Source organism: Chelonoidis abingdonii, chromosome 2 (genome assembly GCF_003597395.2).
Source record: "Chelonoidis abingdonii isolate Lonesome George chromosome 2, CheloAbing_2.0, whole genome shotgun sequence".
Lineage (NCBI taxonomy): Eukaryota > Metazoa > Chordata > Testudines > Testudinidae > Chelonoidis > Chelonoidis abingdonii.
In genome coordinates, this window is record NC_133770.1 from 169,136,196 (window position 1) to 169,154,517 (window position 18,322).

Genomic DNA, 18,322 nt, shown 5'->3' on the forward strand with positions numbered 1-18,322 from the left:
ATTTCAGATGTCAAAGTTACATTACAGCTATTTACTATTACCTAACCTTTATTTTTAGATTGCAGCTCCATGTCCAAGTGTGTAATTCAGTGAAAAGAACTATACCTCATCTTTGGGTTCAACACTTCCAGTCTGATCAAACATCATGGACCATATTATACTATTGTGTGTTGTTGGTTTTTTTTATCAGAACTCCCTGTTGAAGTCAAATGGGAGTGTTCTGTTTAGAAAGAAGTGGCCTGAGCTTGCTCTGTGAAGCTGGTCATTAGGTAAGCAAACTCACAAGATAATAATCCATTCTGGATTGGGTGACTAGTTATTTTGCTTGTATTCATCACCATGGTATCTGAGTGCCTTACAAGTTTCCATAATTCCAGAAAGGTGGTCTCTAAATCAGTCTTGATGTTTGTTCAGTCTTTGGTATGTCTGATGAGAGAGCAAGCAAGGATCCCAATCAGAGCCAAAGGCAATAGTAATTGAATAATGTAGATATTTTCCTAGCAGATACCGAACTGAAACTGTGAATTCTTTTCATATAGCCTACCAAGCAGTCATCAAGTGCTGCTTTTAACAACTTTTGATTGCTAATCAGTTTGGGATCAGATTTAAACAAGTAGTTTAGCATTAAAGGGACATCACATTGCACATCCCCTGCACCATCTCACTTTTCCTTGGTTGCCAGTTTTGCAGCCTAAAGGGTTTTCTTTCAAAAATATAATCATGTAAAATATGGGCCAGATTATCAAAATTACTCAGCACATGCAAGCAGGGCCAGATTTTTGAAATGCCCATTATGAGGATTGGCAAACCAGGCCACTTATTTAGATGCCCAATTGGATTTGATACTGAGCTATTCTGAAAAGCTGACTTTGTATTTTACAATACATTTGCTGTAACTATACACTGTTTCAAGTATAATATTGCAATTACTATGGGTTATTGGCTCCTGTTGAATTTATTTTAAGGGTTTGGGAAGTAAGTTTATTCTGCTAAGGAAGTTTTTTTTTTTTTTTAAAGTAGACTCCCATGTGCTTTGACAAAGCTGCAGCATAAGCAGACACAGCAGTACAGCTGTAGATGTGAAAAAAAAAAGTATCCCAGATGGTGACGGTTAAACAATTTTAAAGAAGCTTTTTGAAACACAGAAGAACTATTAAAGGCTTCATACTCTGGGGGAATCGAGGCGGATTGTCGTTGACATCAGTCAGTGTGATGTTCACTGTAGTGGTCCCTGATAATCCTCCCATCTGGCCTCCCATGTCCTTGGCCTGGATGACCACTTGGTACTGCTCCCTATTTTCTCTGCTCATGTCTGGTAAAGCAGTTTTGATTATTCCTTGGATAAAAGAATAAGAGGGGAGAAAAAAAACACTTTAATCTCTGAGTTTTAAAATGGATTTATGTAAAATATGTTGTACAGATGTTATTCCCAGGCAAACAAATAAAATTGAAGGTGTATTCAAATAAGGCTTTTAATCCATGACTGATTTAATGTGATTGCAAGAAAAGAAAGAAATATAGTAGTGCATGATTCAGTGTTTGGACTGTGCTAAATCCATATAATTATCCTTTTGATGACAAAAAATGTTAGGTTTGTTACATTAATGAAAGCTATTCAGCTAGTTTCCCTGGCTATTATTTTGATAAGGTTATTAGCTCCAACTCTGGAGTAGTCTCTGCATTATACCGCTTTTTCATTAACAGGGCAGAATTCTGTATTATCCTGGATTCACTGTTTCAAACTTCCATAGATTCACAGGTTTTAACTTCAGAAGGGACCACTGAGATCATCTAGTTTGACCTGCATAACACAGGTCACTGGGTTTCTATAAATTAATTCCCATTTTAGGTCCACTAGCTGTGGCAGAACTAGAACGTAACTTCTAGAATCTTCTAGTTAAAGATTTTTTTGAGGAAGAACCCACCACAACTCTTGATAAATTGTTCTGTTAGTAAATTACCTTCACTATTATTTTTTGTGCCATGTTTCCAGTCTGAATTTGTTCAGCTTCAACTTCCAGCCACTGGATCCTATTATACCTTTGTCTGATAGATTGACGAGTCCTGTATTATCAGATTTCTGAACCCAAGTAGATTAGTATAGACTGTGATCAAGTTACCCCTTAAGCTTCTCTCTGTTAAGCTAAATACATTGAGCTCCTTGAGTCTTTCACTATAAGTTACGTTTTCCAATCTTGTAGTTGTTTGCAGGGCTCTTCTCTAAACCCTCTCCAATGCATCAACATGGACCCCAGAACTGGACACAGTATTCCAGTAGTGGTCTCACCCGTGCCAAAAACAGGTATAAAATAACCTCCCTATTCCTACTACTTTAATAAAATAAAACTTACATTTTATGGTGCTGCAGGTTCACTGCCTTAATAATATGGGGCCATATCACGCCATCAGTTTTCAAGCAGAAATCAAGGGGGTCTTCTGCTTGAAACCAGATAGATAGTCCATGTTCATTCTGAGTTTTGGACAAATATTAAACAGTACTTGAACATTTTAATTAGTATTTTTATAAAACTGGGTATAAATACTTGAGTGAGAAGGATCTGGATTTCTGTGTGTATTTCTGTAATTATAACCAGTAAGACAGAAAGGGTTGCTGACCTGTCTCTGGGTCCACTGAGAAATATGGTTGTCCCTGGAGGATGCTATACACTACTTTGGCACTGTTTCCATAGTTGGCATCATCAGCATCTGTAGCTGTCACTTGGATAACAGAAGTTCCTGAATAGGAGCAAAACAAAGAATCTGTCATTTGAAAAGAGATAATTTAGATCATAAGAATGATGTACATATTTTTTTCCTATTTATAAAATATATTTAATGACTAGATGCATAGAACAGTCAAAACCTGCACAGAATACATCAGACTAATCCAGTGTTAACTGTTGCCAGCAAAATAATTCCTTTGCCATGCTAAATTAAAATAAAATTTTAAACAACACATTTTACTCAGAATTAAAACAAAACAAAATAAGCTTCCCTTAAGCCCATCCTTCAGAAAAAGCCTGGGTAAACAGACAGGCCTTGATGGATGATCTGAAAGACCAACACATCATGAATTTATTGATCAAGGGGGCAGCAAATCCACAATCTGAGGATTGTCCTCTGAAAACACTTTGTTCTCAACTAGGGGCGGCTCCAGGCACCAGCACTGTAAGCATGTGCTTGGGGCGGCAAGCCACAGGGGGCACTCTGCTGGTTGCCACGAGGACGGCAGGCAGGTTGCCTTCAGCGGCATGTCTGCGGAGGATCTACTGGTCCCGTGGCTTTGGCGGACCTCCCACCGGCATATTGCCGAATCCTTGGGACCCGGGACCTCCCACAGGCAAGCCACCGAAGGCAGCCTGCCTGCCATGCTTGGGGTGGCAAAATACCTAGAGCCGCTCCTGCTCTCAACTCTCAAATGGAACATCTCAGCTGATTTCAAGTGGTGGCCACAATGATGAAGTGGTCTGTAAGATACAGAGGACCCATGCCATAAATAGCTTTATACAACTAATACATTGAACTGGACACAGATTAAGGTTTAAAAGCCTGTGAAACCCAGGTATAAAGTGGCTTCTGTGCAAAGCACTGCTAAGTACTATAAAAGGAACATAATGTTTGTCACTAACTGTTGTTTCTGAGCAGATCAGTAATCCTTTTGGGTGTTGTGGGAGGAAGGCTGTGGGGGTGAGAAGGGTGGTGGTGGCAACAAATGCATGGATAAATGCAATGAGTCAAAAATCATTAAGTAAATTGTTAACTGTTTGCCAACTGCAGATGGAGAAAAACACCCTTTTGGCCACATTTTCTTTCTGGATATCTTGTATGGTCTCCAGATCCTCAATAAGAAAAGGTGTGGGCACACTCCATCCATAAAAGGGGAGATATCACCTCTCTCATTTCCTTTAGTAGTTTTTCCCCATCTTCTGTTTCATCTAGACTGAGCTTTAGTCAGCTACCTTCCAGCAAAGCACCCGTCTTGACTAGACACTGGGAAAACGATCACCCACATTATCTGGGATTGATGGAACAGACGTGTTTTATAATTCTTTTCAGGGCTTCACATATACATTAAACAAAGGGAATGACAGAGCAGAACCCTATGGGTACCCCCATAAGCAGGACAGGTACTACTACTGGGTCTTGTAAGGTGCAACTCCGTTTACCATTTGTGTTTTGGCAACATTACCTACTGGTTTGGGCATTGTGGGTGACATGGTAGAAGACAGGGGATATTTCTTCCTCTGCAACAAAACCAAGTAGTAAAATTATAAAAATACTTTATGTCACAATCAGTGAAATTCTGAGAAGAATTTCTGCCCCATGCTCTTTAGATTTCTCTTTACCTGCTTAATCTGTCAAAGGTCATCTGTAAACCAAGGTGAGCTGTAAGAATAATGCAGAGGTAGGGGGCATTGAAGGATAGCTGTGTCAGTAAAGGAGAGAAGGTAATGATAGCATCCAAACAGTCTGTGGAAAAGTAATCCACAAGGTGAATAATAGTCTTTCGCAGACATATGTAGAACGTAACTGGTCTCATCAGATGCTGAATTGAACAACTAAAATAAGGCCTCTGCCACCACAGGAGCTAATATGACCCTTTGTTGAAGGAAGTTTGGTGCTTTACCCCTACCCACCTCCTCCTGCCCCAGTTACAAGGTAAGATCCAGATGTCAGTTCAGGCTGTTTGGACAGAACACATTCCCAGCTATCAACTGATTTGCATCCCTCTATGCTTTCTACTGTGGCATCTAGGAGTTAAATAAGAACTGTAGAAAACAAAAACCTTATTCAGGAGGATGAATAACTCTCTGATGTACTTTGTGTTAAATTGTAGTCAGAAACTTTAAACACATATTTACCTTGTTCATCAAATTTGGGTATTGGGGAATCTTTGGTGAAAAGATGAACCTTGGAGCATAGCTTGAAGATGATTTCCCTAGGGAAGGTGATCCAGAGGTGAGGTCTGGCTTGTGTTGAGAAACCTCGACCTTATATCTCTTTTGAGTTTATTTTTGCTCTCTTGGTCTTTGGGACAGTCACAACCAGACAGGGAATTTGCAGAAGGAATTGTAACCTTATTCTGCTCAGAGCTTTGTAGACCAATATCAGAACCTTGACTCGGATCTGACACAGAATGGGGTTCTAGTTCAGTTTATGGAATACTGGTGAAATATGCTTTCTTCGACTTGTACATTGAGCAGCGGCCAGTTTGCACAATGGTGTCAGCTGCTGCTTCCTTGTGAACTAATTGTCTAATTAGGAAAAGTGAGTTACAGTATCCCAGACTGGAGGGCTGAGTGGCCTCTACAGCAGCCAGAAAGCAAACAAATAAAATAAAAATCCTAAAACAGAATAAAACCTTTCTTGTGAAAAATTTTGTATCTTTGACATTTTGACCCATTTTTGGGACATTTCTTTTATTCAAAAGTGCACATTATGTGGCAAAATTATGTGACCTTTTTTGGGTCAGCTCTAATCAGGAACCTACATGCAAAACATAAGTAACCAGTACACTATACAACCCTGCCTCCTGTCACAAAAGCAACCCACTTTCCCCCGCAAAACCTACAATCCATTCAAATAGCATAAATCTTCCACCACTACTATGGAGGCAGTGTTGTGTGTATATATACATATATTTTGTAAATGTAAGGATGATATAATTCTTGTCCTTTCTAGCATATGCTAAGTGTTTTCACTTTTCTTTTTTTTCCCCCAAAACTTTCTTTTGTATGGTGAAATGAAATGCTATTCTCAATTGCATTACTAGGAGTCGTACTGAAGGACCATAGGGCAATCTTATCACATAGACAGATGTAATATGACTTAGCTGCTGTATATTTAATCTGTCTGAAATACTGTGTGGAGTAAATGCTCTTGCCACTAAATATAATTAATTTACAATGGTAAAATAATGCTATAAAGTCTAACTGAGAAAGAATGGCAAAAACTGAATAACACTCCTAACCCTTGCCTTCCTGCTGTTCAGTACTTTGGTACAATAACTTTAGTTTTTGTTTGGTGGTAATTATGCATCTGATGCCCTGCTGGCGAATTTGGAAAACATTATGGAGGGAACAAAGAGCTAGAAAAAACAGAGTGATGTAGTTTGAATCAGTGTGCGTACATGTCCATGTGTGTTTATCCTTTCTGGGGACTGGCTCCCCATCTCTTGTCCTCCCAGTAGGTACAGCCTGGGAAGCACTTCTAGCATAGCCCATACCATACCAATGATGAGACAATCAGAGAAGGAAAGTAGTCAAATTAAAGCATCGCATTTGGGCCTTTTTTCAGTAATTAAAGAGAGACAATATAAAATGATGGGTCTTCCATAAAAAAAAACAAACTATAACTTTATGAGTATTTCTTTTTCATTTTTGTTCAATGTGCTGTAAATATTTACAAGCAGACGAGATGCAGTTCTAAGTTACACTAGCTGCAAATGGTCCCAAAGAACTAAAATAGCAACTGGCAATCAGCACAATGATGGGTTTCTTGCATATATCATCTTTACTTTGGCTGCACCCTCTGTGCAGGCAGCAGTAAGGTGTGTGTGGTGGAGCCTATAGGGATACTCATGGTCTGTTGCCAAAATCTGGAATCAGTGGGGCATGAAATCAGGGGTGGCTCTATGTATTTTGCTGCCTCAAGCATGGCAGTCAGGCGGCTTTCGGCGGCACACCTGCGGGAGGTCCACTGGTAACGCAGTTTGGGCAGTATGCCTGCAGGAGGTCCGCCGGTCCTGTGCCTTTGGTGTAGCCACTGCTGAATTGCCGTTGAAACCACAGGACCAGCGGACCTCCTGCAGATGCGCCTCTAAAGCAGCCTGACTGCCGCCTTCACGACGACCGGCAGTCCCCCTTCCCCGCCCCGCGGCATGCTGCTCCAGGCACATGCTTGCTGCGCTGGTGCCTGGAGCCGCCCCGGTCCAGTTTGTTTGACTAACAAAGACCAGATGGAAGCTTTTTGGTGACCCATAGTTCCTTCACTTACATCAACAAAAAGAGTCACTGTTGAGAGAAATAGGATGCAGAAAACCCTTTCCATCCCAGGGCTTGGATGCTTAGTCCTTGAGAAGGAAAGTAGCATAGTCCAGGCTGGGACTGTGCCCTAGACGGGAACTGCATTCTACTTCTGATTCTATCACAGACCTGTTGTATGACCTTGGGAAAGACAGTTTTCCTCTCTATGCCTGTTGCTTCTCTTATCCTTTGTCTTATTCCTCTGTTTAGACTGTGAAGACTGACAGATTGTCGACTCCTTCTATGTGTTTGAAAAGCAGCTAGTACAATAGGGCCTCAATCTTCATGGTAGCCTCTAGATTCTACTATCATAAGAATAAATAATGTTCTCTGCAGTGCCCCAAGCCTTTAGCAACCCAGGATACGACAACTGTAATCAGAAATCAGCCCTGAATCTCTAACATGACCGTGCAAATATAGTGTACTATTATTAGGACACCAGACTAACCTTACATTTGTTTGATGTGAGGACATTTTAGTCAGCTGAGAAAAAACTCATGTTTGTGTGTTGATAAAGCCTGGTTCTGTAAACATTAATATAACTGTGGCAAATAGTCATTTTCTATGTGACTGCTGTAAATAAAGATGTTATTGGGAGCTAAAATTTACATTAATTTAATGCGTGATTCATGAAAGCATTTGCTGCTGTAGTAGTTAGATACTGTGGACTTTGTCTGTGGAAAAGATAATAAAGAGCTGTAATTTGAAAGAGAAATCCAAAGTCTGAAGCAGAAGGCGATGCAGCAAATTCCATGGTTATCCTGGTCATATGCATTGTGAAGTTATACCAGTCACATTAAGGGTTGTTTTTTTAAAAGAACAGAATAGTTAGCTACTATTGAGCCTAGATGATTGGAATAGAATTTTAAGTAAGCAATCGCTCTAAGAACTCACTCTATTATTAGATTTAGACATTTTATCATCAAAAGTCTTTACAAACTTTGGCTTCAGTCCTGCTGATGGTCCACATGCATTATCTCCCACTGAGAGATGGGGGTACTCAGTACAAAAGCAAATCAAGCCACCTATTGATTGTGGGACAGGCAATCCTGCCGTAAAACTGCTGAATGGGCTTGAACACGTTATTTCATCTCTGTTTCCCATCCCATCATTCATCTGTCTTGTTTATTTAGGCTATAAGCTCTTTGAGGCAAAGATCTCTCTCCCTTTGTGCTTCTACAGTGTCTAGCACAATAGGTGCCCAGTATTGGTTGTGGCCTCTAGGCACTACCATATTATAAATAATGAAAATCTTGTTTAGGTACTAACATTTGAAAATGTGGGTCTGACACACTTACCAAAGAGCATATAAAAAGCGACAGAGTCCTGTGGCACCTTATAGACTAACAGAAGTATTGGAGCCTAAGCTTTCGTGTGTGAATACCCACAAAGGGCACATAGTGAATCAGTGTCAGAATCAAGAGCCGGATAACATTTTTCAAAAGTGCCTAAATGTAATTTTTAACAGTTACTTTTAAACTCAGGAGTCTAATGCTACGTGTGCGCTATGAGGCAGGAATGTGATGCCCAGCTTATGTACACATACTTGCACTAGCTGTCATTGAGTTAATGTAAGGGTATGTACAAGAGCTGGGAATCACACCACAACTTATACTGTAGACATAGTCTAAAAGTATGTCTAGACTAGAGTTGCAAGTGTAATTTCCAGCTTGGATAGACATATCAGAGCTAGCTCCAATCAAGCTAGCATGCTAAAAATTGCAGCATAGCCATGGCTGCATGGGCAGCAGAGACAGAATAGCTGCCCTGAATACATACTTAGGGTTTCAAATGGGCTGCACTGCTATTTTTAGTACATTTGCTTGGTTAAAGCTAGCACTGGTCTGTCTACCCAAGTTGGAAATTACACTTACTGCTCCTGTGTAGACATACAGTAAGTCTCATTGTACGTCTGTGAGACTTTTACTCTTAGTGTCTTAGTCACTTTGAAAATAAGACTTCGTCTCTTAAATCATTTAGGCTCTTTTGAAAATGTCATCCATGAGTTCAGGAGTTCCTGATTTCCCAGTCCTGTGCTTGAACTATAAAAACTCTTCCTGTGCTGCACTGCCCTCATCCAATCTGCTATATTAAAGAGGTTTGGATTATTATATGGGTGTTATGAGGCAATAAACCTTCTGATTTACTTCTCCAGTACATTGCACTATTTGTCATGCACTATTTAACATTTGCCATGGGGCTGAGTGAAGTAGTTGTGATTGGGACAGCCTTGTGACAGGAAGGTCTTGAAAATTTGTGAATTACTGGCAACCTTGATATTTTATGCACTGCATTTGCATGCATACATGAATGCTTCAAGTTGGCAGGTATTTTGACAAAACTAATTATATGTGGGTGGCAGGTATTTTAAATGTTTTAATAGACGCACAACTATTGTGCAATGTGCAACATTCTTATTCCCAAAGGGCTTGATCACACTTGTTCTTAATCTCAAAGCACCTTTTATATATAGATAGGAGGTTAATAGAGACAGCTGGCTGAAAATTGATTTGAGAAATATTTTGATATGAGGTCACATAGTAAACTAAATATGCTCTTGGAGATTGCCATGGTTGTGAAAAAAGCCACTACTAATCTTGGATTCAGAGATAGGGTAAGCACATGAAAGCCAGCAATGTCACATTCAGAACTGTATGGGAACAGGAATTTCCATTGTGAAGGTTTTCCACAATTTTGAAATTTGTGTTAATTCTGAATTGGAACAAATCAAAGAATTTTGAAATTTTCTGCAAAATTAATTTTTTTGTGTTTGTTTTGGGTCAATTGAAATATTTAGTTTTGAGAAAATCAAAATGTTTTGTTAGGTTTTTGACTTTTTTATTTTCAGTTATAATGTATAATATAAATAATCTAATCTAAAATAAACTTTGAAACAAAAAGTTACTTCAATACATAAATTCAAATGTTTTGTTGCAATAAGTTCTGATAACTTCTAACCAGAAACAGAATGGAACATTTAGACCATATCAGAATTATTTGTTTAGATTGTTTTAAATGACGTTTCATCAAAATCAACATGTTCCCACAGAATGTTTTGATTTCAATTAATCAGCATTTTCTGACAGAGAAAAAAATTCCCATTGACATTTTTTCCATCAGCTCTAGTAATAATGCTGCTCTGGATAGGCTTGATGCAACCTCAGCTCAACTTTTAGTCATGTAGTGCTATTATAAACTATGAGCCATTTAGGTCTCATGTCATAAGAACAGTATAGAAAAACTTAAGACAATAAACTTTCTGCCAACAAAGCAGATACAAGGATGAAATTGCAGACACTAATTATTTAGGTTCAGATTCATTCCTGATGTGACTATATAAATATCAGTGGAGTTGGGATTGGAAATTTGACGCATGGTCTCAAAAAGAGAAAACTCAAGGGAGAGCATGATTATAGAGTGTAAGCAATGTAAATGAAAGAATAGAATTTTTTCAGAGCTGTAAGAGATGGGAACATTAAGCTGTGCAAACAAGTGGTTCTTGGGCTAAATCCTGAGATGTTTTGAATAGAGACTGCATTTTCCGGATTGTGGACCTTTCCAAATAATAATAATAATAATAATATAAAAAATATTTTGTGTTGAGCTCAAAACTGAGGAGGAGGATGCATTTCAGGTTGAATGAAATGTTGTGTTTGACCCAAACCAAAATGTTCCATTTTTATTTTGAAGATAGATTTGCAGTAAATTTTGGAACGAAAAGTCAATTTGAGTCAGAAAATCAAATGTTTCATTTTGAAAATGTCAAAACAAAACATTTTAATTTTTGGGGGGGAAGGACATTTTTTGATTGTAAAATTCAGCAAAAGTGACTCAGATGAATCAAATCTGCTTTTTTGGGGGAAAATGTTTTGGGCAAGAAGTTTTACTCGGATTTAGTACTGAGCACTTGAATTTCCTACAGATTTTATAGAGAGTTTCAGATGCCCAGAACCTCTGTGTCTGCACTGTTAAGTGTGAAAGATACAGGCTCCTTGAATGAACTGCCAAAAGAAATGGTGAAAGCACTCTTACTGCAGATACTCAGGAACAGGATAGATAAAACATTATTGGGAATATTATAGCAAGTAGGGAATAATATAGCAAGTACTGCTTCAAATAAGCTTGAGGGGTCAGAACAGATGATCCAAGTGAGCCCTTTTTTACCTTTCTGTCTCTGATTCTGTGAAGACAGTGCACCATACTATAGACAAGGGGGAAATTTCACTGTTTTATGAAACGCATGCTGAATCACCATCACTAACAGACCATAGAAGCATACTCGTGCAATAATTATTTTGCTGTGTTCCTACAGTCTATTTACTAAATTTACTCTTATTATTGGTTTTGTCCCTGCGCGCTTCATTGTGGAAAACTATTATATTAAATAAAATTAAACAGTGTGCTAAACTAAAACTGTTTTTAAAATGAAAACAGGCTAATCTAGCAACAGAAAACCCAACAATGTTACAGACTTTCCCCTTACTTTCAAAGCCATTTTAATGTTTGCATTAGGAAGAAAGAGCAAGATGGACTATGGGGAGAGATTTTCCTTTCTGATGCTTAGTACTGTTAGGCCAGCATGGTTTTGTTGCAGCAGACCTGCTGCCAGATTCTGACACCATCACTAAAACCACATAGCATCTTACTCTCCAAGTAGCAATCAATGAGACTGCTATTGAAAAAAAACATTCTACTCAACTTAAGTGAGGATGTCAGAATCTTGGCTCTTTGTTTCTATACTGTGATTAGTCTATTTGATGTGTCCTTTATCATCACTGAACATTGTGTTCAAAGCATCTTTGTCTATGCTGTGTTGTGTGTGATGCTTCATTATGTTAATTTATAGTGTATTCAAATAAGCTATAGCATATTGTTTTGCACTGCATTAAAAAATGGATCTTATTTGCACACTTTGGAAATACTCTAATTGTAGGGGAAGTCTGGTTTGTATTCTGCTTACAAAACAGACACATTTGATGTGCTTCATTTTAACATGCTGTTAGACAATAGGCCTGATATTTTCAAACTTAGATACCTAAAGTTAACCACTGAAATTCATACTCAGGCACCCAAAATAAGTGGCATTATTTTTCAAAATGGCTGAGCAACTTTAGTTTCCATTTGACTCCAGTGGAAGTTTTGCCTAAGTAAGGACTGCAAGATTTGCCCCAGGCTTTGAAGGATGGAGAATAAAATGTGAAATATAATTAATGAATGTATACACGTGTGTGTGTGTATACATAATATAAATGTGTTTTTATCTTTTTTTGGAATTAATTTTTGTATTCAAATATATTTAAAATTGGACTAATCAATTCCAGTTTGTGCCAGAAACCTACTACCAACTGCTGCTGAACCAAAATGCAGGGAGCCCCATGCAGAAAGGAATGTTTCCAAAGTAAACTTTGAAACAGGTTAGAATTTAGTTTCATAAAGTGTTTTTCTGTCCTCTAGGTCTAAATTATGAATTTATGTGCTGTGGAGTACTAGGAAAGGGGAAGAATCTGTGCTCCAGTACAGCAGAGAGGGAGACATTTTGTTATTGGTGTAATATTTCCAAGTGCCCCTAGACAGCGTGGCGTTTTTCTATCCTGTTGCAAAGGTATTTCTTGAATGGTCCTGTTGTTGCTGTTCGATGGGGTATGACTTACATATGCCTCTCTCTGACATGAGTTATTAGCACTGCAGGCAGTGGTAACTGATCCCAACAATTGCAATCTCCAGCATCTGCAGCCCAGTAATGGCTGTTCCCGGCACGGTTACATTGCATTGGGGGTAGGTAAATTGCTCCTTACACTCTCACCCCTCTGGTATATATCTTCCCTTAAACAAGCTTCACTGGAGCCATTATTTGAAACACCTTGTGAAACAATGGGTTAACTAGTTGAAGTGCAATTATTATATAAGGAAAACCATATTTGTTATGGTGCTGATAACAGGTCACAGTCTTGGACCTTAAAACGTGTCTATAGTGCAAGAGAAAATATTGGCCAGAACAATTAATCTGTCACTTACTATTTTTAGAGTACCTATGGGATTTTTACCTGTGTATCAATCAGAAAGAGAGAGAAGGAACCTTGATTTAGCATCTTATCCAAACGACGGCATTGCTAACAGTATGGAATGTATCCCCTAGTATCCCCCTGCAGTGTCAGCATTAGGTGTGAGTGAAAAGTGCTGATGTGTGGACTTCAAGCCAATCATACTTTTGTCCAGAAGTTAGAGTTCTATATTTGAACAAATACTCAAGTAAAAGGGAGGAAAATGGATACATCAAACAATTTCTGAGTATAAGTGTGATAAAAGCACTTTTAACATGAATGTAAGGATCTGAGCTTGGTTTCTCTCTTTATCTCCCCCATATAATATATTGTAATACCATTTGTGTGGATATCTTATTGGATCCATTTTATTTCCAATTATTTCTGCATATAAAAGAGAATGTGTTTCTGTAGCTGACTAGATGAATGAAGATGCTGAGCTAGTCCCGCTGCCAGACACACTTTCTCTTTTTATTCGCCAGAACCCTCATTGAAATAAAATGGAGCCCAATCAAGGACTATCCAACACAATGGTGTTACAAATATCATTATCATGGGGGGATAACGAGAGAAACCACCAATTGTCATAGTCATGTTTGGAAAATTTTGTACGCCTTGCCTAAGATTGGATCTATCTTAGTATGTGAGGACTCACCAGTACTGAATTATTAATCCTCCAACACTGCTGGTGAGTTAGGAAGTTCTATCAGAAGCTGAGGCACAGAGAGGTAAGTGACTGCCCAGTTTACACCGGGCATTGTAGTGAAGCAGGGGACTGAAAACTCTAGTCTCCCAAAGTTCTAAGCTAGTTCCCTGAACTTTGGATCAAGCATTATAAATTAGCCATTTCAACACCATATGAATGGAAGGGTACAAAGTAATTTTTCTCCATCCTTGTCGGTCTTCTCATGACTAAGTTATTTAGGGGGAAAGTTTTCATCATGGCACAAGGTATATAAATAAAGTGCCTCTGCACTTAGTATCAGCTCAAATGTATCTGTATGCATCCTAACTCTCCTGGCACTTCTATTGACATCTCCCTGTCTTATGGAATGACACTGATATATTAGTTACCTATACTTCAACCTCTGGTGTCCCTCACCTGCTAAGCTGTTAGTGTTAGCCTACTCTAATGGTGGCTAGAGCATTCTGCGTTTCAAGTATCTGAATAGACTTGGATTTAGTTAGAAACAGTGATTTGAATCTTCAGGACGTGTCTGGCTTGGCCTTTATCCGTCTGCCAGGATATAGACATGGCCTGAGATGCACGTGTGACTGTGTTCTTTTCCAATAAGAGCATTTATAAAACTAAAGGTGCTGTATTGTGTGCACACTTAGAAGTTCCCATATTATTTTGGAGGGAGATGAAGGCTTACTCCAATATTACTAGCCAAGTTCCATCCCCCCTCCTCTGCGGCACTAGTTTTCCATATGGTTGCTGTCTTTCTACATCAGAGATGCTTAGAATCCCGTGGTGGGTGAAATGATTCATGTTTATATAAAATTAGTAAAGTTCTACAAGAAGAAAGGTGCCACAGAAATGAAATATATTATTTTAATATTATATATGTGTTATATGTTGGTGTGTGTGTATCTATATATTTGTAAGAAGTAGAGCTATGCAATAATAATCATACCCCCAAAGAACTGGTAAAATTATTTCTATTACTCTTTGGTACCAGAGAGAAAAAAAATACCTGGGTTATTTTTGGTCAATTTCACCCTTAAGGAAAATCAGTTTTCAGACAGAAAATAGGCAATTGCCATTTTTTTTTTCACTTTCTAATGCTCCTATCTGTCTGTCTATTGAGTTGCAAGTAAAGGTCAGATTTGAACATACTGTAACTTCTTCTGCTACTTGGTCTCAATCCAAATCTTACACAGAGATCTTTACTAAAATGAAGGATCTCTGGCAGGAGAGGGAATGTCTCTTGCACAATGCTGGTAAAGGTGAATCATAGAAAATAGCAAATATATTAAATGAATATCAAAGATGTACATAAAAATAAAAGAAAATCGATAGAAATTAATCACTTTCAGCTAAATGCTCCAGTTTCCTTCTGGGAATGTAAATACTAGTTTTAGGGATAAGTACAAGAAAGGGGTGAAGAAGCATTTATTGTTTAAGGGCTTGTCTTCACCATGGGGAGATTAACACTGCTGCAATAGATGTAGCAGATATCGGTTTAGTGGGTCTATTTAAGACCAGTAAATCAACAGTAGAGCGCTTTCTGGTCAACCCTGGTACTCCAGCTCTCTGACAAGAGTAAAGGAAGTCAACCGGAGAGCGTCTCCTGTCAATGGAGCGCAGTGAAGACACTGGGGTAAGTAAACCTAAGCTACGTTGAGACCAGCTACATTATTCACATAGTCGGAGTAGCGTAATTTAGGTCAATTTACTAATGTAGTGAAGACAAGCCCTAAGTTTCTATCCCCAAAACCTGCAAAGGTTCCTGTATGTGAAAAACGCATAGTCAGTGCTCAACCAATCTGAGCTTCTCTGGCTTCCCAAGCTGTCTATATATGTCCAGACAGTTATCTGATTTGTCTGTGAATGTAAGTGTTTTGTAATTTGAGAGCCATGACCTCAGGCCCTTCCATGTGTCAATAGTTCCTTGGGATGCGATAATTTGGGAATTGTAAATCTACCTTCTTGTGGATTTACCCATGTGTTACATGATCTGTCTCCTAATGTCCCCAAATCCTCCATTTTGATATCATTTAGTATGTCTAAATATTGTAGCTCAAAAGCCCTTTTGGTGTTTCAGTAGGAAAAAAAGATAGGCATAAGTTTACATAAAATCTGTACAAAGAATTAAGACCTTGTCCGTACAATCAAATCCATGCAGAAGGATCTTTGCGCCTGCACAAAATCCCATTAAATTCAATGGAAAACAGTCTGTCTGCACAGAACCTACAGGATCAAAGCCTGAGGCTATAAGCTCCTTATGGCAGAGACATGTCATTTTGTCAGTAAAGTGCTATTCACATTGCATATGTCACTGTATAAAATTATTTAAAATAATTATAATTCAGGAAGAAATAAGCATAATTTGAGAATACAAATAGGACTAGATAAGTGAATAACAAGGCCTCAGTGGATTTTTCCCAGTAAAATGAAAAAAAAAAAAAACCATAACCTGAAAAATGGAGATTTCCCCAACTAAGAATATTCTTCATCAAATTTAGTACATAATATTAGCAATGAGTCCCATATAAATTACTGATGAACATGAAGTATTAGGTTATTGTGTAGAAAGAGTTACTGCTAGAACTGTATCAATATCAAAAAGTATTCAGAGCCCTAAAAAAAAAAAAAAAAAACACTTTTACTTGTTTTGCACATTTATGAAATTGGAAATATTTTGCTTTCTGACCTTGATATTTTTTAAAAAATATTGAGCACAGAACTGTCATTTTGATTTCTGTGAAGATGTTAAAATTTCTCTCTAAGAAAGATTTGTATAATGAATACTAAAGATTCTTTAATTTAAAAAAAACCAGAAACAATTTAAATATACATATATTACATACACATAATTGAGAAAACCAGATTTTGACACTATATAGTGGATTTGAAGCTCATTTAAAGTTGCAAATACCAACTGAAACCTAATTCTCACAAAATGAGTCATTGTACTGTACCAAATATTTTATCCATGGTATCTATAGTATGCGGTGTGAGTGTTTGGAGTGCAAAGGCTATCTCTTACCATAGAACGTGGTATATCACTGGATGAAAAAATCTTTGTTTGTCAGCTCTCTGGTTGCTTTTCTTTTCATGCTAACTCAAAGCTAAGCACACTTTATTCTCCCCTTTAACCAGAGCATATTTTGTCAACTAACACTCCCAGATTCTTAATCTAATAGAAACAGGTTTTGTAGAGCATAACAAGGCCATGAGGCTCATCCTTATTCCTTGCCCTCTTGCACCTGAGACTGGAGAAAACTGTTCCATGTAGCATAAAAATATAAATATTCCTTGATGGAATTTCAAAGATGAGATGCATTCCTATGCTAAATTTTACACAAATCCTTAAATTAATTCTTATTGACTATTAAGCAAACTCAGAAATAGAAAACATGAGGTTTATCCTATGCAAAGTCTATTGTCACTGTAGCTTTTCCTGTAAGAGTTTCAGATGTGAAATAACCAGTGTCCCCTGAGTTATTGGTAGGTCTGATGACACAATGCAGAAGAAAGCTGATGAGAATACTCTGAAGCAAATATTTCAGTGTAGTCTCATTGAAAGCCATTAGGATGTATGGTACTTAGGCTTTGTCTATACTGGCAAGTGAAAGACAAAACTTTTGTCATTCAGAGGCGTTAAAAAACCACCCCCCAAAAGACAAAAGGTTTGCCTACTAAAAGCACTGGTGTAAACAGCGCTTTGTCCACAGGAGCGCTCTCCTACCAACAAAGCTAACGCCTCTTTTGGAGATAGAATTTTTTGTTGCAGCAGGGTTCTCTCCTGCCAACAAACAGGAGCTACACTGTACACCTTTTAGCGGCATCGCTGTGTCGCTAAAAGCTTCATAGTGTAGACATAAATCTGTCTTTCCAAGGAGGTTATAAAGTGGTGAACAGTGATAATACTATTTTTGAAACCATCATCCCTCCTGTTTATCTGAGTGTGGGTGTGGCTACATGCTTGTAAAAAGAGAGAACACACAGCCCTTAGTTGCATCTGTTCAATCTGATTGAAACTAGGAGTTGACAGATAGATGAATATGGTTTGACTTTATATTACACCTATTCTTACTATGAAAATGAAGTCAATTTGAAGATTAGAGAATATATTGTGAAGGATGTTTACCAACTGTATATTGGAGATTGGTGAGTGAGGGAAGTCTAGAAAACCTTTCCTGCCGACATTAAGAGGGCAGGTAGAGAAGTGTGTAATATTGACCTAGTTCAAGACAGATTTGTTTCCAACCACTTCTACTACTAACTTGTCTTTTCACAACTTCCTTCAAATTTAACACTTTCTTTTAAAACTTCAGAAAAGTCACTTTCATGCTGGCCTTTCCTTTAATAAACATAACTTTTTTCTGTGATGGTGAAAGGTAAGGAGATAGTAGACTAGATATAAATATATACACCAGTATAACATACATTTTACCTTTTCCTTTATAGATTGTTCCTGAAAAGCCTCAGTTGAAATGATGTTGCTGAGTTTTTATTTTCAGTTTATCAATGTATATTTAATAACAGGGCTGGTGCAAGGATGTTTTGCGCCCTATGCGAAACTTCCA

At 38.0% G+C, this 18,322-nt stretch overlaps 1 protein-coding gene across 1 annotated transcript in view; it reads right to left on the reverse strand.

Moving 5' to 3' along the window:
- CDH9 (cadherin 9) overlaps nucleotides 1-18,322 on the reverse strand; it is a 119,955-nt gene that overhangs the window by 26,712 nt on the left and 74,921 nt on the right. The window contains exons 4-5 of the mRNA XM_032777706.2: nucleotides 2,617-2,736; nucleotides 1,169-1,336 (exon numbers count right to left, since the gene is read on the reverse strand). Of these exons, the coding sequence (XP_032633597.1) occupies nucleotides 1,169-1,336; nucleotides 2,617-2,736 (288 nt within the window). The remainder of the gene's footprint in view (nucleotides 1-1,168; nucleotides 1,337-2,616; nucleotides 2,737-18,322) is intronic.